The sequence below is a fragment of the Neophocaena asiaeorientalis genome, unplaced genomic scaffold (assembly GCF_003031525.2).
Source record: "Neophocaena asiaeorientalis asiaeorientalis breed wild unplaced genomic scaffold, Neophocaena_asiaeorientalis_V1.1 scaffold221, whole genome shotgun sequence".
Taxonomy (NCBI): domain Eukaryota; kingdom Metazoa; phylum Chordata; class Mammalia; order Artiodactyla; family Phocoenidae; genus Neophocaena; species Neophocaena asiaeorientalis.
Window position 1 is genome coordinate 2,180,682 of NW_020173766.1, and position 12,577 is coordinate 2,193,258.

The 12,577-nt window shown below is 59.8% G+C and overlaps 1 protein-coding gene across 1 annotated transcript in view; it reads right to left on the minus strand.

Annotated features, from left to right (window-relative positions):
* COL7A1 (collagen type VII alpha 1 chain) overlaps positions 1-12,577 on the minus strand; it is a 33,391-nt gene that overhangs the window by 6,027 nt on the left and 14,787 nt on the right. The window contains exons 47-103 of the mRNA XM_024751471.1: positions 12,457-12,489; positions 12,074-12,106; positions 11,849-11,902; positions 11,713-11,772; positions 11,582-11,617; positions 11,404-11,484; positions 11,268-11,303; positions 11,026-11,070; positions 10,715-10,786; positions 10,426-10,470; positions 10,128-10,154; positions 9,912-9,941; positions 9,701-9,781; positions 9,589-9,624; positions 9,478-9,513; positions 9,307-9,387; positions 9,015-9,050; positions 8,543-8,605; positions 8,230-8,274; positions 7,572-7,607; positions 7,464-7,499; positions 7,257-7,352; positions 7,113-7,148; positions 6,991-7,026; positions 6,827-6,874; positions 6,460-6,495; positions 6,206-6,328; positions 5,928-6,128; positions 5,802-5,837; positions 5,668-5,721; positions 5,416-5,484; positions 5,296-5,340; positions 5,118-5,180; positions 4,926-4,970; positions 4,563-4,598; positions 4,392-4,427; positions 4,200-4,244; positions 3,950-3,982; positions 3,810-3,872; positions 3,684-3,719; positions 3,524-3,604; positions 3,316-3,384; positions 3,138-3,173; positions 3,016-3,057; positions 2,816-2,860; positions 2,682-2,726; positions 2,116-2,151; positions 1,973-2,032; positions 1,725-1,832; positions 1,474-1,545; positions 1,284-1,319; positions 1,008-1,067; positions 841-885; positions 574-609; positions 431-466; positions 300-356; positions 92-163 (exon numbers count right to left, since the gene is read on the minus strand). Of these exons, the coding sequence (XP_024607239.1) occupies positions 92-163; positions 300-356; positions 431-466; positions 574-609; positions 841-885; positions 1,008-1,067; positions 1,284-1,319; positions 1,474-1,545; positions 1,725-1,832; positions 1,973-2,032; positions 2,116-2,151; positions 2,682-2,726; positions 2,816-2,860; positions 3,016-3,057; positions 3,138-3,173; positions 3,316-3,384; positions 3,524-3,604; positions 3,684-3,719; positions 3,810-3,872; positions 3,950-3,982; positions 4,200-4,244; positions 4,392-4,427; positions 4,563-4,598; positions 4,926-4,970; positions 5,118-5,180; positions 5,296-5,340; positions 5,416-5,484; positions 5,668-5,721; positions 5,802-5,837; positions 5,928-6,128; positions 6,206-6,328; positions 6,460-6,495; positions 6,827-6,874; positions 6,991-7,026; positions 7,113-7,148; positions 7,257-7,352; positions 7,464-7,499; positions 7,572-7,607; positions 8,230-8,274; positions 8,543-8,605; positions 9,015-9,050; positions 9,307-9,387; positions 9,478-9,513; positions 9,589-9,624; positions 9,701-9,781; positions 9,912-9,941; positions 10,128-10,154; positions 10,426-10,470; positions 10,715-10,786; positions 11,026-11,070; positions 11,268-11,303; positions 11,404-11,484; positions 11,582-11,617; positions 11,713-11,772; positions 11,849-11,902; positions 12,074-12,106; positions 12,457-12,489 (3,075 nt within the window). The remainder of the gene's footprint in view (positions 1-91; positions 164-299; positions 357-430; positions 467-573; positions 610-840; positions 886-1,007; positions 1,068-1,283; positions 1,320-1,473; positions 1,546-1,724; positions 1,833-1,972; positions 2,033-2,115; positions 2,152-2,681; positions 2,727-2,815; positions 2,861-3,015; positions 3,058-3,137; positions 3,174-3,315; positions 3,385-3,523; positions 3,605-3,683; positions 3,720-3,809; positions 3,873-3,949; positions 3,983-4,199; positions 4,245-4,391; positions 4,428-4,562; positions 4,599-4,925; positions 4,971-5,117; positions 5,181-5,295; positions 5,341-5,415; positions 5,485-5,667; positions 5,722-5,801; positions 5,838-5,927; positions 6,129-6,205; positions 6,329-6,459; positions 6,496-6,826; positions 6,875-6,990; positions 7,027-7,112; positions 7,149-7,256; positions 7,353-7,463; positions 7,500-7,571; positions 7,608-8,229; positions 8,275-8,542; positions 8,606-9,014; positions 9,051-9,306; positions 9,388-9,477; positions 9,514-9,588; positions 9,625-9,700; positions 9,782-9,911; positions 9,942-10,127; positions 10,155-10,425; positions 10,471-10,714; positions 10,787-11,025; positions 11,071-11,267; positions 11,304-11,403; positions 11,485-11,581; positions 11,618-11,712; positions 11,773-11,848; positions 11,903-12,073; positions 12,107-12,456; positions 12,490-12,577) is intronic.

Sequence of the window (12,577 nt, forward strand, 5' to 3'; positions counted from 1 at the left end):
CTCCTGTCCTCACAGACCCTCCATGGAGACCCCCGGCCTGTAGGACCCCCCTCCTCACCCTGTATAGAATATCCCAGCCTCATCCCCATACCTTTTCTCCAGGGTCCCCACTGTCTCCCCGAGGTCCTTTGTCACCATCTATGCCCCGAGGCCCTCGTTCACCCTGGGTCAGGGTCAGAAATCAGGGTCAGGGGCTAAAAGTCCCTTACCCTCTGAGGGTTTGAGCTCTCAGATCCCCTGGCCCAGCCCACACAGAAGCCCCTCCCACACCCATCTGCACATGGACCAGACCCACTCACCATGTCCCCCTTGGCACCTCGTGGCCCCGGAGGCCCCATAATCACAGCTGAGTCACCCTGAGTGGACAGGGGGCAGTCAGAGGAGTCAGGAGCACCCTTAGTCCCCTGCCCTCCCCCATGCACACACTCACCTTGTCACCCTTTAGCCCTGAGGTTCCAGTGTCACCCTATTGGGTGGAAGAGTGTGAGTCTCACCCAAATAGAGAAGCCCCAAATCCTGAGTTGCAAGATCCATTCCCACCCACACTCCGGGACCTCTTCCCCATATCCTTACCTTCTCCCCACGCTCCCCCCGGCTGCCTGGGGGACCCTGTATGAGAGAAGAAAATAGTGAGCTAAGGGAATTTGTGGGGACTACTGGGGAGAGAGGTCAGGGGGCAGAGGAGGACCGGGGGGCCCGGGTGAATGGGGGAGACAAAGGACCAGAGAGTAGCCAAGGAGAACCAGAGGGCTGCAGAAGGCTGCAGAGTGTCACAAGGGCACAGAGGGCACAGACAGGGGACTGAGTCACACCACTGGCTCTTTCCCCAGGGAGACCCACCACGAGTCCTCGGGGTCCCTCCAGGCCGGGGCGGCCATCTTCACCCTGGTTGGTGACAATAGATTCAGTGACTCGGTAAGTTGGACATCAGAGGCGAGAACTGTGATGAAGGGAGTCCCAGGGTGGCTCCCTGGAATGGCCATGGCGGTAGAGCAGGACATACGTACCCGGACACCCGGCTCCCCACGCTCGCCTCGGGCCCCAGGCGGCCCTGCTCCAGTGTCTCCCTGGAGATCAACAGGACACCAGGGATCAGTGAGGGGAATTGGTGGAGGACAGAGGGTCATGGGAGGTCAGTGGAGGTTGGAGGGAGTGACAGGGGTCAGTGGAGATTGGAGAAGGTGACAGGGGTCAGTGGAGATTAGAGGGGGTGACAGGGGTTAGTGGAAGCTGGAGGGGGTGACAGGGGTGCAAGAGAGAGCCAGCAGCATTGTCCCATCTACCTTGTCTCCTTTGAGTCCAGGGGCCCCAGGCGCTCCCTGTGGGCAGAGTGAGGTGAGGCTTCTGTGCCCCTCAAAGGCACACACACATCTAGCCACACAGTGTGGCATAGTCCCCAGCCTAAGTCCCCACATGGACAGACTCCAACACACAGCAGTCAGAGACATGGAGCGTTGGGGCACTTCTACTCACCGCTAGCCCAAGGGGTCCACGTGGCCCCAAGGGACCTGGGGCTCCCTCTCTCCCTGGGGGGCCTGCCAGACCCTATAGTGAAAATGAGGTAAGAGAGGCGAAGGGTGACTTGGGAACCTTCCTCCCGTGCTGTCCCCCCAAAACCAGGAGCCCCCTCGGCAGGGTTGGGCCCCCTTCTCCTCCTCACCCAGTACCAGATTCAGAGGTCCTCAAGTCACCAAGTCCCCACGTGCAGCCCTCAGCACACTTACCCGCTCTCCACTGGGGCCCGGCTGACCCATCTCTCCTCGAGGGCCTGTCTGACCGGGGAACCCCACAATACCAGGAGCACCACGGGTGCCGGGGGGGCCCAAGTCTCCCTGGAACAAAAATAGCAAAGGGAGGAATGGCTCCAGCAGGACCCCTTCCCAGGACTAGCCCCAGAATACCCTCTTTCTCCCACCTCCAGGACCCCGCCCCACCTGCTGCCCCCACTACTAGTGATGGGGCATTGTTTTACCTTTAGACCTGGAGGACCAATTGGCCCAGGGGGCCCCTGGACCCCAACTCCTGGGTCACCCTTCGAGGGAAAGAAGAGTCAGATCAGGCTCAGGGAGTCTCAGGACCATGACCCCCAGCAAGGATGCTTTAGGGCACACATACCTTGTGACCTTTGAGTCCTGGAGCCCCTTTCTGACCCTAAAACAAAGTAAACAGCATTTGAGAGTAGGAACATGAACCCAGAGCTCAGGTATGGCCCCAAAACATTCCCACGGGAGCCCAGAGGTGACCACGGACATTTGGCACCAAGGATGTGAGTGCAGGTATGTGGGAGTGCAGACAGGAGCAGGAGCTCAGACATGTCCCATTCCAGGGAGCTTAGACATGACCACAGACATGAGCTCAGATACAGGAGCACAGACAGGGTGGGGAGAGGGGCAGCACCAATACATGACCAAGGAGAGGCCCACAAAAACTCCCATGTGTCCTGAGACCTGGGAGATCAGACAGGAGCACATGTGCTCAGACACAGGGAGGAACAGAAGACCTAGGACAGGCACGTGGAAGCCAGGAGGTGTGACCCCCCGCGTGCTCCCAGAGCAGGACCCTGAATGCTGGAATGTTCAGCCAGGCTCGCGTTCAGATGTGCCCATGCCCAGCAACGGCCCCTCACACCCACAACCGTACTCCTCAACCCAGACTCAGACTCGCCCAGACCCCAGACTCACATCTTCACCAGGATCTCCAGGCTCCCCGGCACGGCCGGCTTCACCCTGCATAGAAAGGGTGGTGAGGGTGTCTAGCCACCCAACTGTACCCCTCCCTGCCCAATGCACAGGCCCCGCGGCCAGGCCCACCTCACCTTCTCGCCTCGCGGCCCCGGCACTCCTCGGTCACCTTTGGCTCCCTGTGGATACAGGGGTCAGGAGGACACATGGGTGTCAGGGGCACAGACAGCTGAGACTCAAAGAGGGAGCATGAGGCCCGGACCATGTGGGGCATATTATGGAAGGTGAGGGTCACAGGGGTGGAGGAACTATGCTGTGGAGGTTCCACACTCACCGGCTCTCCCACCAGGTCTTCAGCAAGGCCTCCAGGGGTGCCCTGATGAGGGAAAGGGGTCAGTGGGATTCCTCAGCCCCTAACCCTTGTGCCCCCCAAACCAAGGCCTCCCACACACTCACCTTCTCTCCCTTTGCTCCAGGGGGCCCGACCACAGCCTGCAGGGAACTCCTGGTGAGTTACCTCGCCTCCTGCCACCTCCCCATCCCCACCCCGCCGTCCATATGGAAGGGACAAACTGGGTTTGGGAGTGAGGCAGAGGAGCTGATGCAGAAGGTGGCGGTCAGGATCAAAGATCACCTGTCCAGGGGTGCCCATGGGTCCAGGCTCTCCTTTAGGTCCGACAGGGCCAGGCAGACCTGGTGACCCCTATGGCAGAACGGTGGGTGGAACTCAATGCCTCTCCACCCCCTGTCCCTACTGCCCAGCCCTCCTCTTCCTCCAGGCACACGGCGGCTGGCACAGGCCCCATCACATGCCCACAGCGAGCTCCCCTCAGAACACACACCGGCACGCCAGGGGCTCCTCTGTCTCCGTCCTTCCCACTGGCACCATCACGACCTGGCACTCCCGGCTTCCCCGTCTCCCCCTGAGAAGGGAGAGCTCTGTCAGGGGCCTGCCCCCTGACTCCTGACCCCTGGAGTCCAGCCCTGATCCCCAGGACTCACCACTTGTCCAGGCAAACCTGGTGCCCCCTGAGGACCCTGAAGGAAACAAGTCAGATGTGAGAGGGACATGGAGAGCACGGGACCCAGAGGGCAGGGACATGCTATCTCTGCAGGGGCCTCACTCACCACAAGGCCTGAGGTGCCAGGGGGGCCAGGAAGTCCCACAGCTCCAGTGGGTCCAGGCAGGCCCTGGAGGAAGAAAAAGTTCAGGGCAGTGCCAACCCCACCCAGCTCCCTGTGACTAACCCATGGGCTGGGTCACTCACCCGTCCTGGTGGTCCTGTCTCTCCGGGCTCCCCCTGCCAAAACCCCAGAGACCGCATGACCCCACAGATGAATGAGAGGCCCTTCAGCCTCCATCCAAAGCAAAGCCCACATGGACGGAGCACCTTGGTGCTCAGTCGCATTACAGGGCAGTGACATTCCCAGAGGTTGGCAGATGTTATCCTGGTGCAGACAGGCTGCTCCAAGCCACCACCTCCTTCCAGCTACACACCCACACAAGCCTATACTCACCTTCAGGCCAGAAGGTCCCTGGGGTCCCGCAGGGCCAGCAAGACCCTAGAAAAAAGTATCAAGGGCAGGAAACTGGGGTCAGAGTTATCCACCGGGACTCATGGACTAACACAAACAAGTTATCCAACTGAGTCATCAGTGGGGACTGATGCCTGCCCCACCCCCACTAGGCAGTGCTTCCCCATCACTCACCGGGGCACCAGGTGGTCCAGGGTCTCCATGGCCACCCTGTTGGAGAGAGAAAGAGCCAGACGAGTGGGAGCCAATCCCACCCTCCCAGGGAAACTGAGGCAGTACTGCCCATTGTAGGGGTTACCCACTGTAGGATGGGAGCAGGAGGGAGCGGGATTCTGGGATACTCACCATTGGGCCAGGGGTCCCCCTTGGACCTTGCAGACCCTGGATAGAGAAGGGGACTTCTGAGCCTCAGTCTGGCCTCACTTGGGCCTGTTCCTGCCCTCTAGAGACCTTTGCCTGGGGGCCCCACTTCTGCACCTCTACCCCTCCCAGGCACAAATCACCTCATACCCACAGACTGCTCCAGTATAGACAATACACATGGGCCTGTACACGTACACAGCTACCATGCATCTGCACTCAGACCTGGGCACCCAGTCACCACACCCCGGCACCGGTCACTGGTGACACGTGCATACAGCGGCCAGCACACAGCAAAGGGTAGCTGTTCCCCAGAATCTCGGCCACGCTGTTCCTGTCATCACTCACCGGCTTCCCCTCAGGCCCAGCCACGCCACGCTCTCCTGGTAGACCCTAGAGAGAACACGTTTAAGGCTACACTGTCCTTGCCCCCATCCCAGCTTCCCCCTAGACAGCCCCAGGCAGAGCAGACTCCAGCCCGGACAACACAAGTGAGAGCCGTGTACTTGCGCACCCATGGCCTGTGGGGCAAGGACTCACCGGGATGCCATTTTGACCCCTCTGTCCAGGCTCTCCCCAGTCTCCCTTGATGCCTGGCTCACCCTGCAAGCAGAGTGTCATGCCCTGAGCCCCCATCACTGCCAGGTGCCCACAGACATGCCACCCCCGCATGCCCTCCTGCAGGGGAGGGGAAACATGGTGGGGTGGGAGGGCTCACCCTGTCTCCTTTGGGGCCTTGGTTGCCGTCACTGCCTGGCTCCCCCTGTGGGGATGACATGTCAAGCCAGGCGCTGGCGCCATGGCAACGGTGGCCCCCAGGTTGATCCCACACACTGACCTTAGCACCCTTGAGTCCAGGGGGTCCTGGTTCTCTAGAGAGTCCAGAACCTGGCTCGTCCATGGCCACCTACAAGCACAAGGTCACAGGGGAGAGATGTGTCTGTCACAGAGGCATGGAGGGGTCATCCCAGATCACAGGGTGCCAGAGGGTTGTAGGGTCAGAGTCACCACATGGAATTTCTGGGGCTCAAGCCAATGGTGGCCTCTTGGTGACAGCAGTCACAGGCTTGGGCAGAGCTGGGGTGATCACCTTGGGGCCAGGGGGGCCAGGGGGGCCAGGAAGGCCAGGAGGGCCGTCTCTGCCCTGCAGAAAAGAAGAAAATGGGTGGCCACCCCAACACAGCCCATAGGCAGTCCCGCCCAGTAAAGCCCCCTCCAGCTCACCTGTTCTCCACGTTCTCCTTTCTCTCCCCGCTCTCCCTGAAGTGCAAATCGCAGGGTGGGGGCTATGCCCGTGGGGAGTCCAGCTCCTCCTGAGCCCACCTCCCCAGCCATCCCAGCCAGGCTCACCCTCTCTCCTGGTCTCCCTGCCTCTCCCACACTCCCAGCCGGGCCTGGGAGCCCAGGGATACCAGGCTTTCCAGGTTCCCCAGCAAGGCCGGGAGGTCCAGGGGGGCCCCTCTCCCCAAAGGCCAGGCCAGGTGGTCCCTGAGGGCCGGGGTCTCCACGATCTCCCTTCGGCCCGCGTTCTCCAGAAAAGCCAGTGGGGCCCTGGACGAACAGAAGAGTAAATGCTGGTGTCAACCACACCCTCCACAGGACACGCCCCCTGAGCAGCCAACACACACCTCCTTGCCTGGTGGGCCCCGCTCTCCTGGGTCCCCCTTGGGGCCACGACGCCGTTCAGGCACAGGCAGGAAGCTGCCAGAGCTCTCTTCCCAGCTCTCCACGATCTCCCGCAGGGCGGACGTCTGAGTGACAGTGAGGGGTCAGAAGAGCAGGGCCATTACTGCAGCCTCCCACGCCTTGGTCTGGCCCCAAGGGCATTACTTGTCCCGTGGGGTTCCCACCAGCCCCCATGCCCAGCCCCCAAACAACCTACCTTGATGCCAATATTTTCCAGCAACCGCTCCACATTCTGGGGACACAAACTGGGTGAGGGGCTGCCCACAGAGGAGAAGGCCCCACACTGCCCCCCAAAACAGCCCCCCTACCCTCTTCCCCAGGCCTCTTGCCCAGAGGACCCTTTAGTCCTTGGTTGAGGTGGCTCGAGGTCACTGGAAGCCCCTCCCTGACATGTCCCCATTGCCCAGGTTCCCCTCAGTGTAGGCTACAGGAATCCCAACAGGGCAGGGGGCTGAGCACACAGCACAGCTCCAGTGGGGCCTCACAGCAAGTGGAAGGGGACAGAGGTGGCCGCTACAGGCGTGCACATAACAGTCAAGGGCCAGGTCCCAGGCTTCACTCACCGTCGTGCTCCCAGGCTCTCCTCTCAGGCCACGCTCTCCTGGGAGGCCCTGGAGACACCAAGAGACAAGCCGCTGGACCCAGCTTGGGGTTGGGGCTGGGGGCATGTGCGTGCATGCGTGGGTGCTATGGCTACCGGGGCAAGTGAAAAAGATGGGGGCCTCACCTGTTCCCCTTTGGGTCCAGTCTCCCCACGGTCACCCTGAGAAAAAGAATGACCAGTGGTGAAAATGCCCCCACTCTGGGCAGCCCCTGACCATACCCCCCACCCAGCATCTGCACACTCACCTTGGAGCCCGAACCTCCTGGGACACCAGGGAAACCCTGAGATATGTCAGAACACAAAGAAGTCACCCAGGATCATGGCATCCCAGGGTGACAACATAATGGCCCCTGTGGCTCCCAAGTCCTGGAACTACCCTGGACACTCACCTGGCCAGGAGGGCCAACTTGCCCTGGGATGCCCGGGGGGCCCTGGAGTCCAGGGCTACCAGGAGCTCCTCGCTCACCCTTGGGGCCATCATGACCCTGTGGAGGATGCAGCCAGCATCAGGACCCTGAGACCCCAGAAAGGAGTGGAGCCACATATCTTAGGGTCAGGGTCAGGGGTCAGAGGTTGCAGAAGACTCCAACACTCACTTCTCTCCCAGGAGCGCCCGAATCTCCCTTCTCTCCCTAAGGAAGACAAGGGTGCTTCAGACATGGCCCCAATCTGAGCCAGAGCAGACTCCAAGTGAGGGGACTCACCTTCCTCCCATCTTCTCCAGGGTCCCCAGGTCCTCCCTGCGGGCAGAGGACTCACATCAGACCCAACAGAATTAAGAATTAAGAATTGTCTGTGTGTCTTGGTAACTGTCTGCAAGTCCTGTGTCTACCTCACTATGTGTGGCCGTATGTATATGAGTGACTGTGGACACAAATGCATATGTCGGTCTGTCCCCACATGTATCACACGTCAGAGCCTTGGATATGTGTCTCACCACACCTCCACAGAGGTACACGTGCAGCCCTGGGGCCAAGCCATAGCACGTGTATGGGTGGAAGTGTTTGTGTGTCAACATGTCTTCAGTATCCCTGAATGTGGGCTTCACACCTGTGTGTTGGCACCTCTCCATCTGTGTCTGAGGCTCTTTGCCTGTGCCCGTGGCTGTGGTTATTTTAGCTTGTGTTGGCCCATCCAGGCACAGGTCGGCACGTCCACTTAACCCACTGTGTCTGTGAGGCTGCCCGTGTGTGCACATGGACGTGTGCTTCAGGATGTATCTGTACGTGTGGGCTACGTACTCGGGTGTCGGCACGTGTCAGCATGCGTCTGTGTGTGTGCCCCATGTGTATGGCACATCTGAACCATGTACATGTGCTAACATTTTTTGGAGGTTTCACTGTGCCTACCCTGGACACTCACGTTTTTCCCATTCAGGCCAGGCTTGCCATCCTTGCCTGGCTTTCCCTGTGGGAACAGATCATTGGTCAGAAGTCAGGGTTGGGGTGAGGGCAGTAACGGGGCAAAAGGATACCACAAGGGGACTTCCCTGGTGCACAGTGGATAAGACTCCGAGCTCCCAATGCAGGGGGCCTGGGTTTGATCCCTGGTCAGGGAACTAGATCCCACATGCATGCCACAACTAAGGAGCCCGCCTGCTGCAACTAAGACCCCGTGCAACCAAATAAATAATTTTTTTTTATTTTTAAAAGGGTACAATGAAAGTGGGACTCACCGGTGCTCCAAGGGGACCAGAGGGGCCAGCGGGGCCCTGTTCTCCTCGAAGGCCAGGAAGTCCCTGGAAAAAGTCTTTGCTAGGATTGAGAGGGCCACTGATACATCTCCGGGGGCACATCCATGGACTTGGAGAACCCCACTAAGAACCTCCTCCCGTGTAGAATCCCCCCAGAATTGGGAGGAGCCATTGAGGTCCTGAGGCTGAGACCCGATAGGGTAGGGGGCCCTCTGCTGAAACTCCCAAGGGAAGAACCCTCAGGATTTGGGGGTCCTACTATAGCGCCCAAGGCAGAGAAGATCAGAAAGCAGGACTCTGCTCAAACCTGCCTGCCAGGGACTGGGACCCTCCCAAGGACAGGGCTGGACCAACTCCCCCTACTCCCGCTGGTCCTGTGACTATGAAGACCGGGCTACACAGTTCATGCTGGACCCCTGAGCCGCCCTCCACCCTAATATCTCCCCTTACTTACGTCTCTCCCTGGGTCCCCAGCCTTGCCTATAGCACCCTGAGGAGAGACTCAAGTCAGGGAGTCCGCAGTGATCATGGGGTCAGGGGCACTGCCCACTGACAGGGCCACTAGTTCCTGTGAACCCAAGGCCTGTCAGGCAGTAACATCCCCCACCCAGGCAGGGTACTAGGAGAAGACACAGATAACCCATCTGGCCCCAGAGCTCATCAAGACCCAGAAGACTCCAGTGAGTCTGGAGCCATACAAAGGGGCAGGGAAGGGGCGTGACCAGACAGTGACCGCCACGACTCACAGGCAGCCCAGGGGGACCAGGGGTTCCTGGTTTCCCATCCAGTCCACTGCGGCCATCCAGGCCAGGGGGGCCCCGGTCACCCTGAGGAAAACAGAGTGGTAAGAGGCCTCGAAGGATGAGATGGATCTGAGAGCCCAGGCTCACAGTCGGAAAACCTCCATGCCTTCTCACCTTTTCTCCTCCTGGGCCTCGAACACCTGGGTCCCCCTGAAGGGAACAAGGTCAGTGAGAGGTGAGGGCAAGATGGGAACTTAGGCTGATGGGGCAAAGTGTGTCACTCACCTGCGGGCCTGGGGGACCCCGAAGTCCACTGATGCCCTGAGGACAAGGGGAGGAAGAAATCAGAGCAGGCTTTCCCAGGCCCACACGTTCCCGTGGGATAAGCCACACTTACTCTCTCCCCAGAAGCTCCAGGGGGGCCGGGGTCACCCTTGGGTCCTCGAGGACCCTCCTGTCCACGGTCCCCAGACTCTCCCTATGGTAGAGACAAACATGTTGAGGGAATAGCACTAGGGCCACAGGCATGCCCGAGGCAGAACCTGTCATGGGGGTGCTGGGATGCTTTCTTATGCTCACAGCTTCACTCCACCCACGGAACATGATACCTTCTCTCTGACTCCAAGTCCCGTGTCCACCTGTGGAGGGAATGGCCAGTGAGAAGAATAGTTCAAGTAGGGGAGGAGGAGTTGGTGAGGATCAGTAAAGACATCAGGGGGCAATGGGGGAAGTGGGAGTCAGTGGAGGGGATGAAGGGACACCGTGTGGGGCTAACAGGGGCAGGTGAGGGAGATGACAGAGAATCAGACCCAGGCAACCCTTACCAGCCGTCCAGGGGGTCCTGGGGGACCCTAGGAAAGGAAAGAACTGTAGTCAACAGGAGCCCTGCGGCCCCACGGTATGGCTCAGGTTTGCCTCAAGCTCAGCTCTGCTCCCAGATTCCCTGCACCCCAGTGCCAAACCCCAGAAGCCAGGTCAGGCCTGGAGGTGGCCACCAGGGCTCCCGACCTTGACCTCCAGGCCCTTAATGGAGGTGCTGACCAGACTGAGCACCAGAACCCTGTATCCCTCCCGAGCCCAGAACAAGCGCACTACTGAGCCCAGAACACCAGCACTACTCACTGGCTCCCCACGGTCACCCTTTGGTCCAGATGGTCCAGGGCTCCCCTGCAGAAAGTCAGAGGGTCAGGGTCAGTGAGGAGAGGCAGAAGTTTGGGGGAGCTTTGGAAACACCCTAAGGATTCATGGGGATCCTGGTGGCCTTTGGGAGTTGTGATGAAGGGGTCAAAGGAAATGAGGACTGTGAGGGTTTAGCGCTGCAGGGTCGGGGTGGCAGGATCAGAGGCTGGGAGCTGGATGGTTGGAGATTGAAGTTGAGGTTAGAGTTCAGGGATCAGAGGTCAGGACTCACGTTTCGTCCATCCTCTCCAGGATCTCCCTGGTCTCCCTTCTCACCCACAGGCCCCCGAGTTCCAGGTGCCCCCTGAGAAGAGTAGCTGGTGTGAGACAGACCCTCCCAGCATTTTGCAGATTCCCCCATGACCCCCATACTGCCCCAGTTCTCCATCACCCTGAAAACCATGTCAGAGTTCCCCATCACCACATGCCTCCCTCCAGACTCTCCCATCACCCTTTCTCCCCTCAGAGTTTCCCACAGCTTCATGCCCACCTCCTATACGTTCTCTCATCACCCCCCCCTTACTTCTCCCCGCAAAGCCTCACCCGAAGGCCACGCTCGCCAGCTTTTCCAGGCAAACCTGGTTCACCCTGGTGGTGGAGAGAACGTCACATCAAACAGGTGAGTTAGGCTCAAACTAACTCAGGGAGTGGCGACAGAGAAGGGCCTGGGAACCAACTGGACCAGAGGCAGGGGGGTGGACTGGATAACCTGGTGGAGCCCCAGCCCCCCAGGGATCACAGTTCAAGGGTAAAGGATCAGAAACCACAGTGGGAAGGAATCTCACCGGGGGACCCTCGTCACCTTTCTCTCCAACTTCACCCTGTGAGACATGAGAGTCAGCCTTGGTCCCCAAACCCCCAGGGAGGCCAGCAGTACCTTACTCCCCATCCCCCAGCACTCCCCCAGTCCAGTCCTCTTACATCTCGTCCTCGGGGGCCGATGGGTCCTGGGGAACCAGGACGACCAGGGTCTCCCGTCTCTCCGGGAGGCCCTGAGTCACCCTGTGGAGGAGGCAAGAGTGATGTAGCACGTATAGCCAGCCCTTGAGAGGAGGTAACCCCAGAAACCTTGATGTTACCCAAGGTCACAGGCACTCACCGGCGGTCCTGCTCTGCCAGTGAGGCCAATGGGACCCTGCAGGGCATAGGGAGGGAGGCACGACTTAGTTGGGGCTCCCAGGCACCACCTCATCTCCTTCTGTCACACTCCCCATCCCCACATTTACTCACCCGGACTCCAGGGTCTCCCTTGGGGCCAGGGTCTCCAGGAAGAACCAAGCCAGGTGGGCCCTGGGGGAGGAAGGATCAGAGGTCAGGGGACACAACCATCACCTGTCCTAACCCCTAAACACTTCCCCACACTTACCCGTTCCCCTTTGACTCCGGTAGCTCCTTTGGGCCCAGGGAGCCCTACGTCTCCCTGGAGGTGACAAAGACCATCAGCATCAGCCACAGGCTCCATGAACCCACCACCCAGCGATCATGCCACAACTGTCATGACCTCCGGGGGCCTCCAGGCAGGCCCAGAGGCAGGCCCTATGACCTTGATCTCAACCCTGTAACAGCTTCCCTTCACTCTTACCAGACTTACCTTCTCTCCTTTAGCTCCAGCACCCCCAGGTCCCTGAAAACAAACAGGACAGACATGGCTTGGCCCTGCCTAGGGATCACACTACGACAGGCTTGATTGGAGTTGGGGTTATATAGAATCAGAAGTCTCTGCCCAGAGGTCACAGGGTCACCGCTGGGAGCAGGGCAGGGGTTACACAGGGCTCACGACCTGTATGGTGGTCATGGGTTCACAGGATCACAGCCAGGAGTTGGAAGGCGTGTTACAGCATTAGAGTCACAGAGCTCTGAGCCAGTCCAGGGTCCCAAGGTTATGGGGTCACAGCCTGGAACGTTGGTTTCCAGGCGGGTCACACTGCTCAAGGGCCTGTGCGGTGATCGGAAACACACCCTCCCTCCACTCACCACTGCGGGGTCCCCAGGGCGACCAGGCTCCCCCTGTAGAGAAAGGATAGGGACAGGGATGGGTCAGGGACCCACCTAGGAACTCAAGGCCCCAGTATCCCACCTGCCACAATCCCTGGTA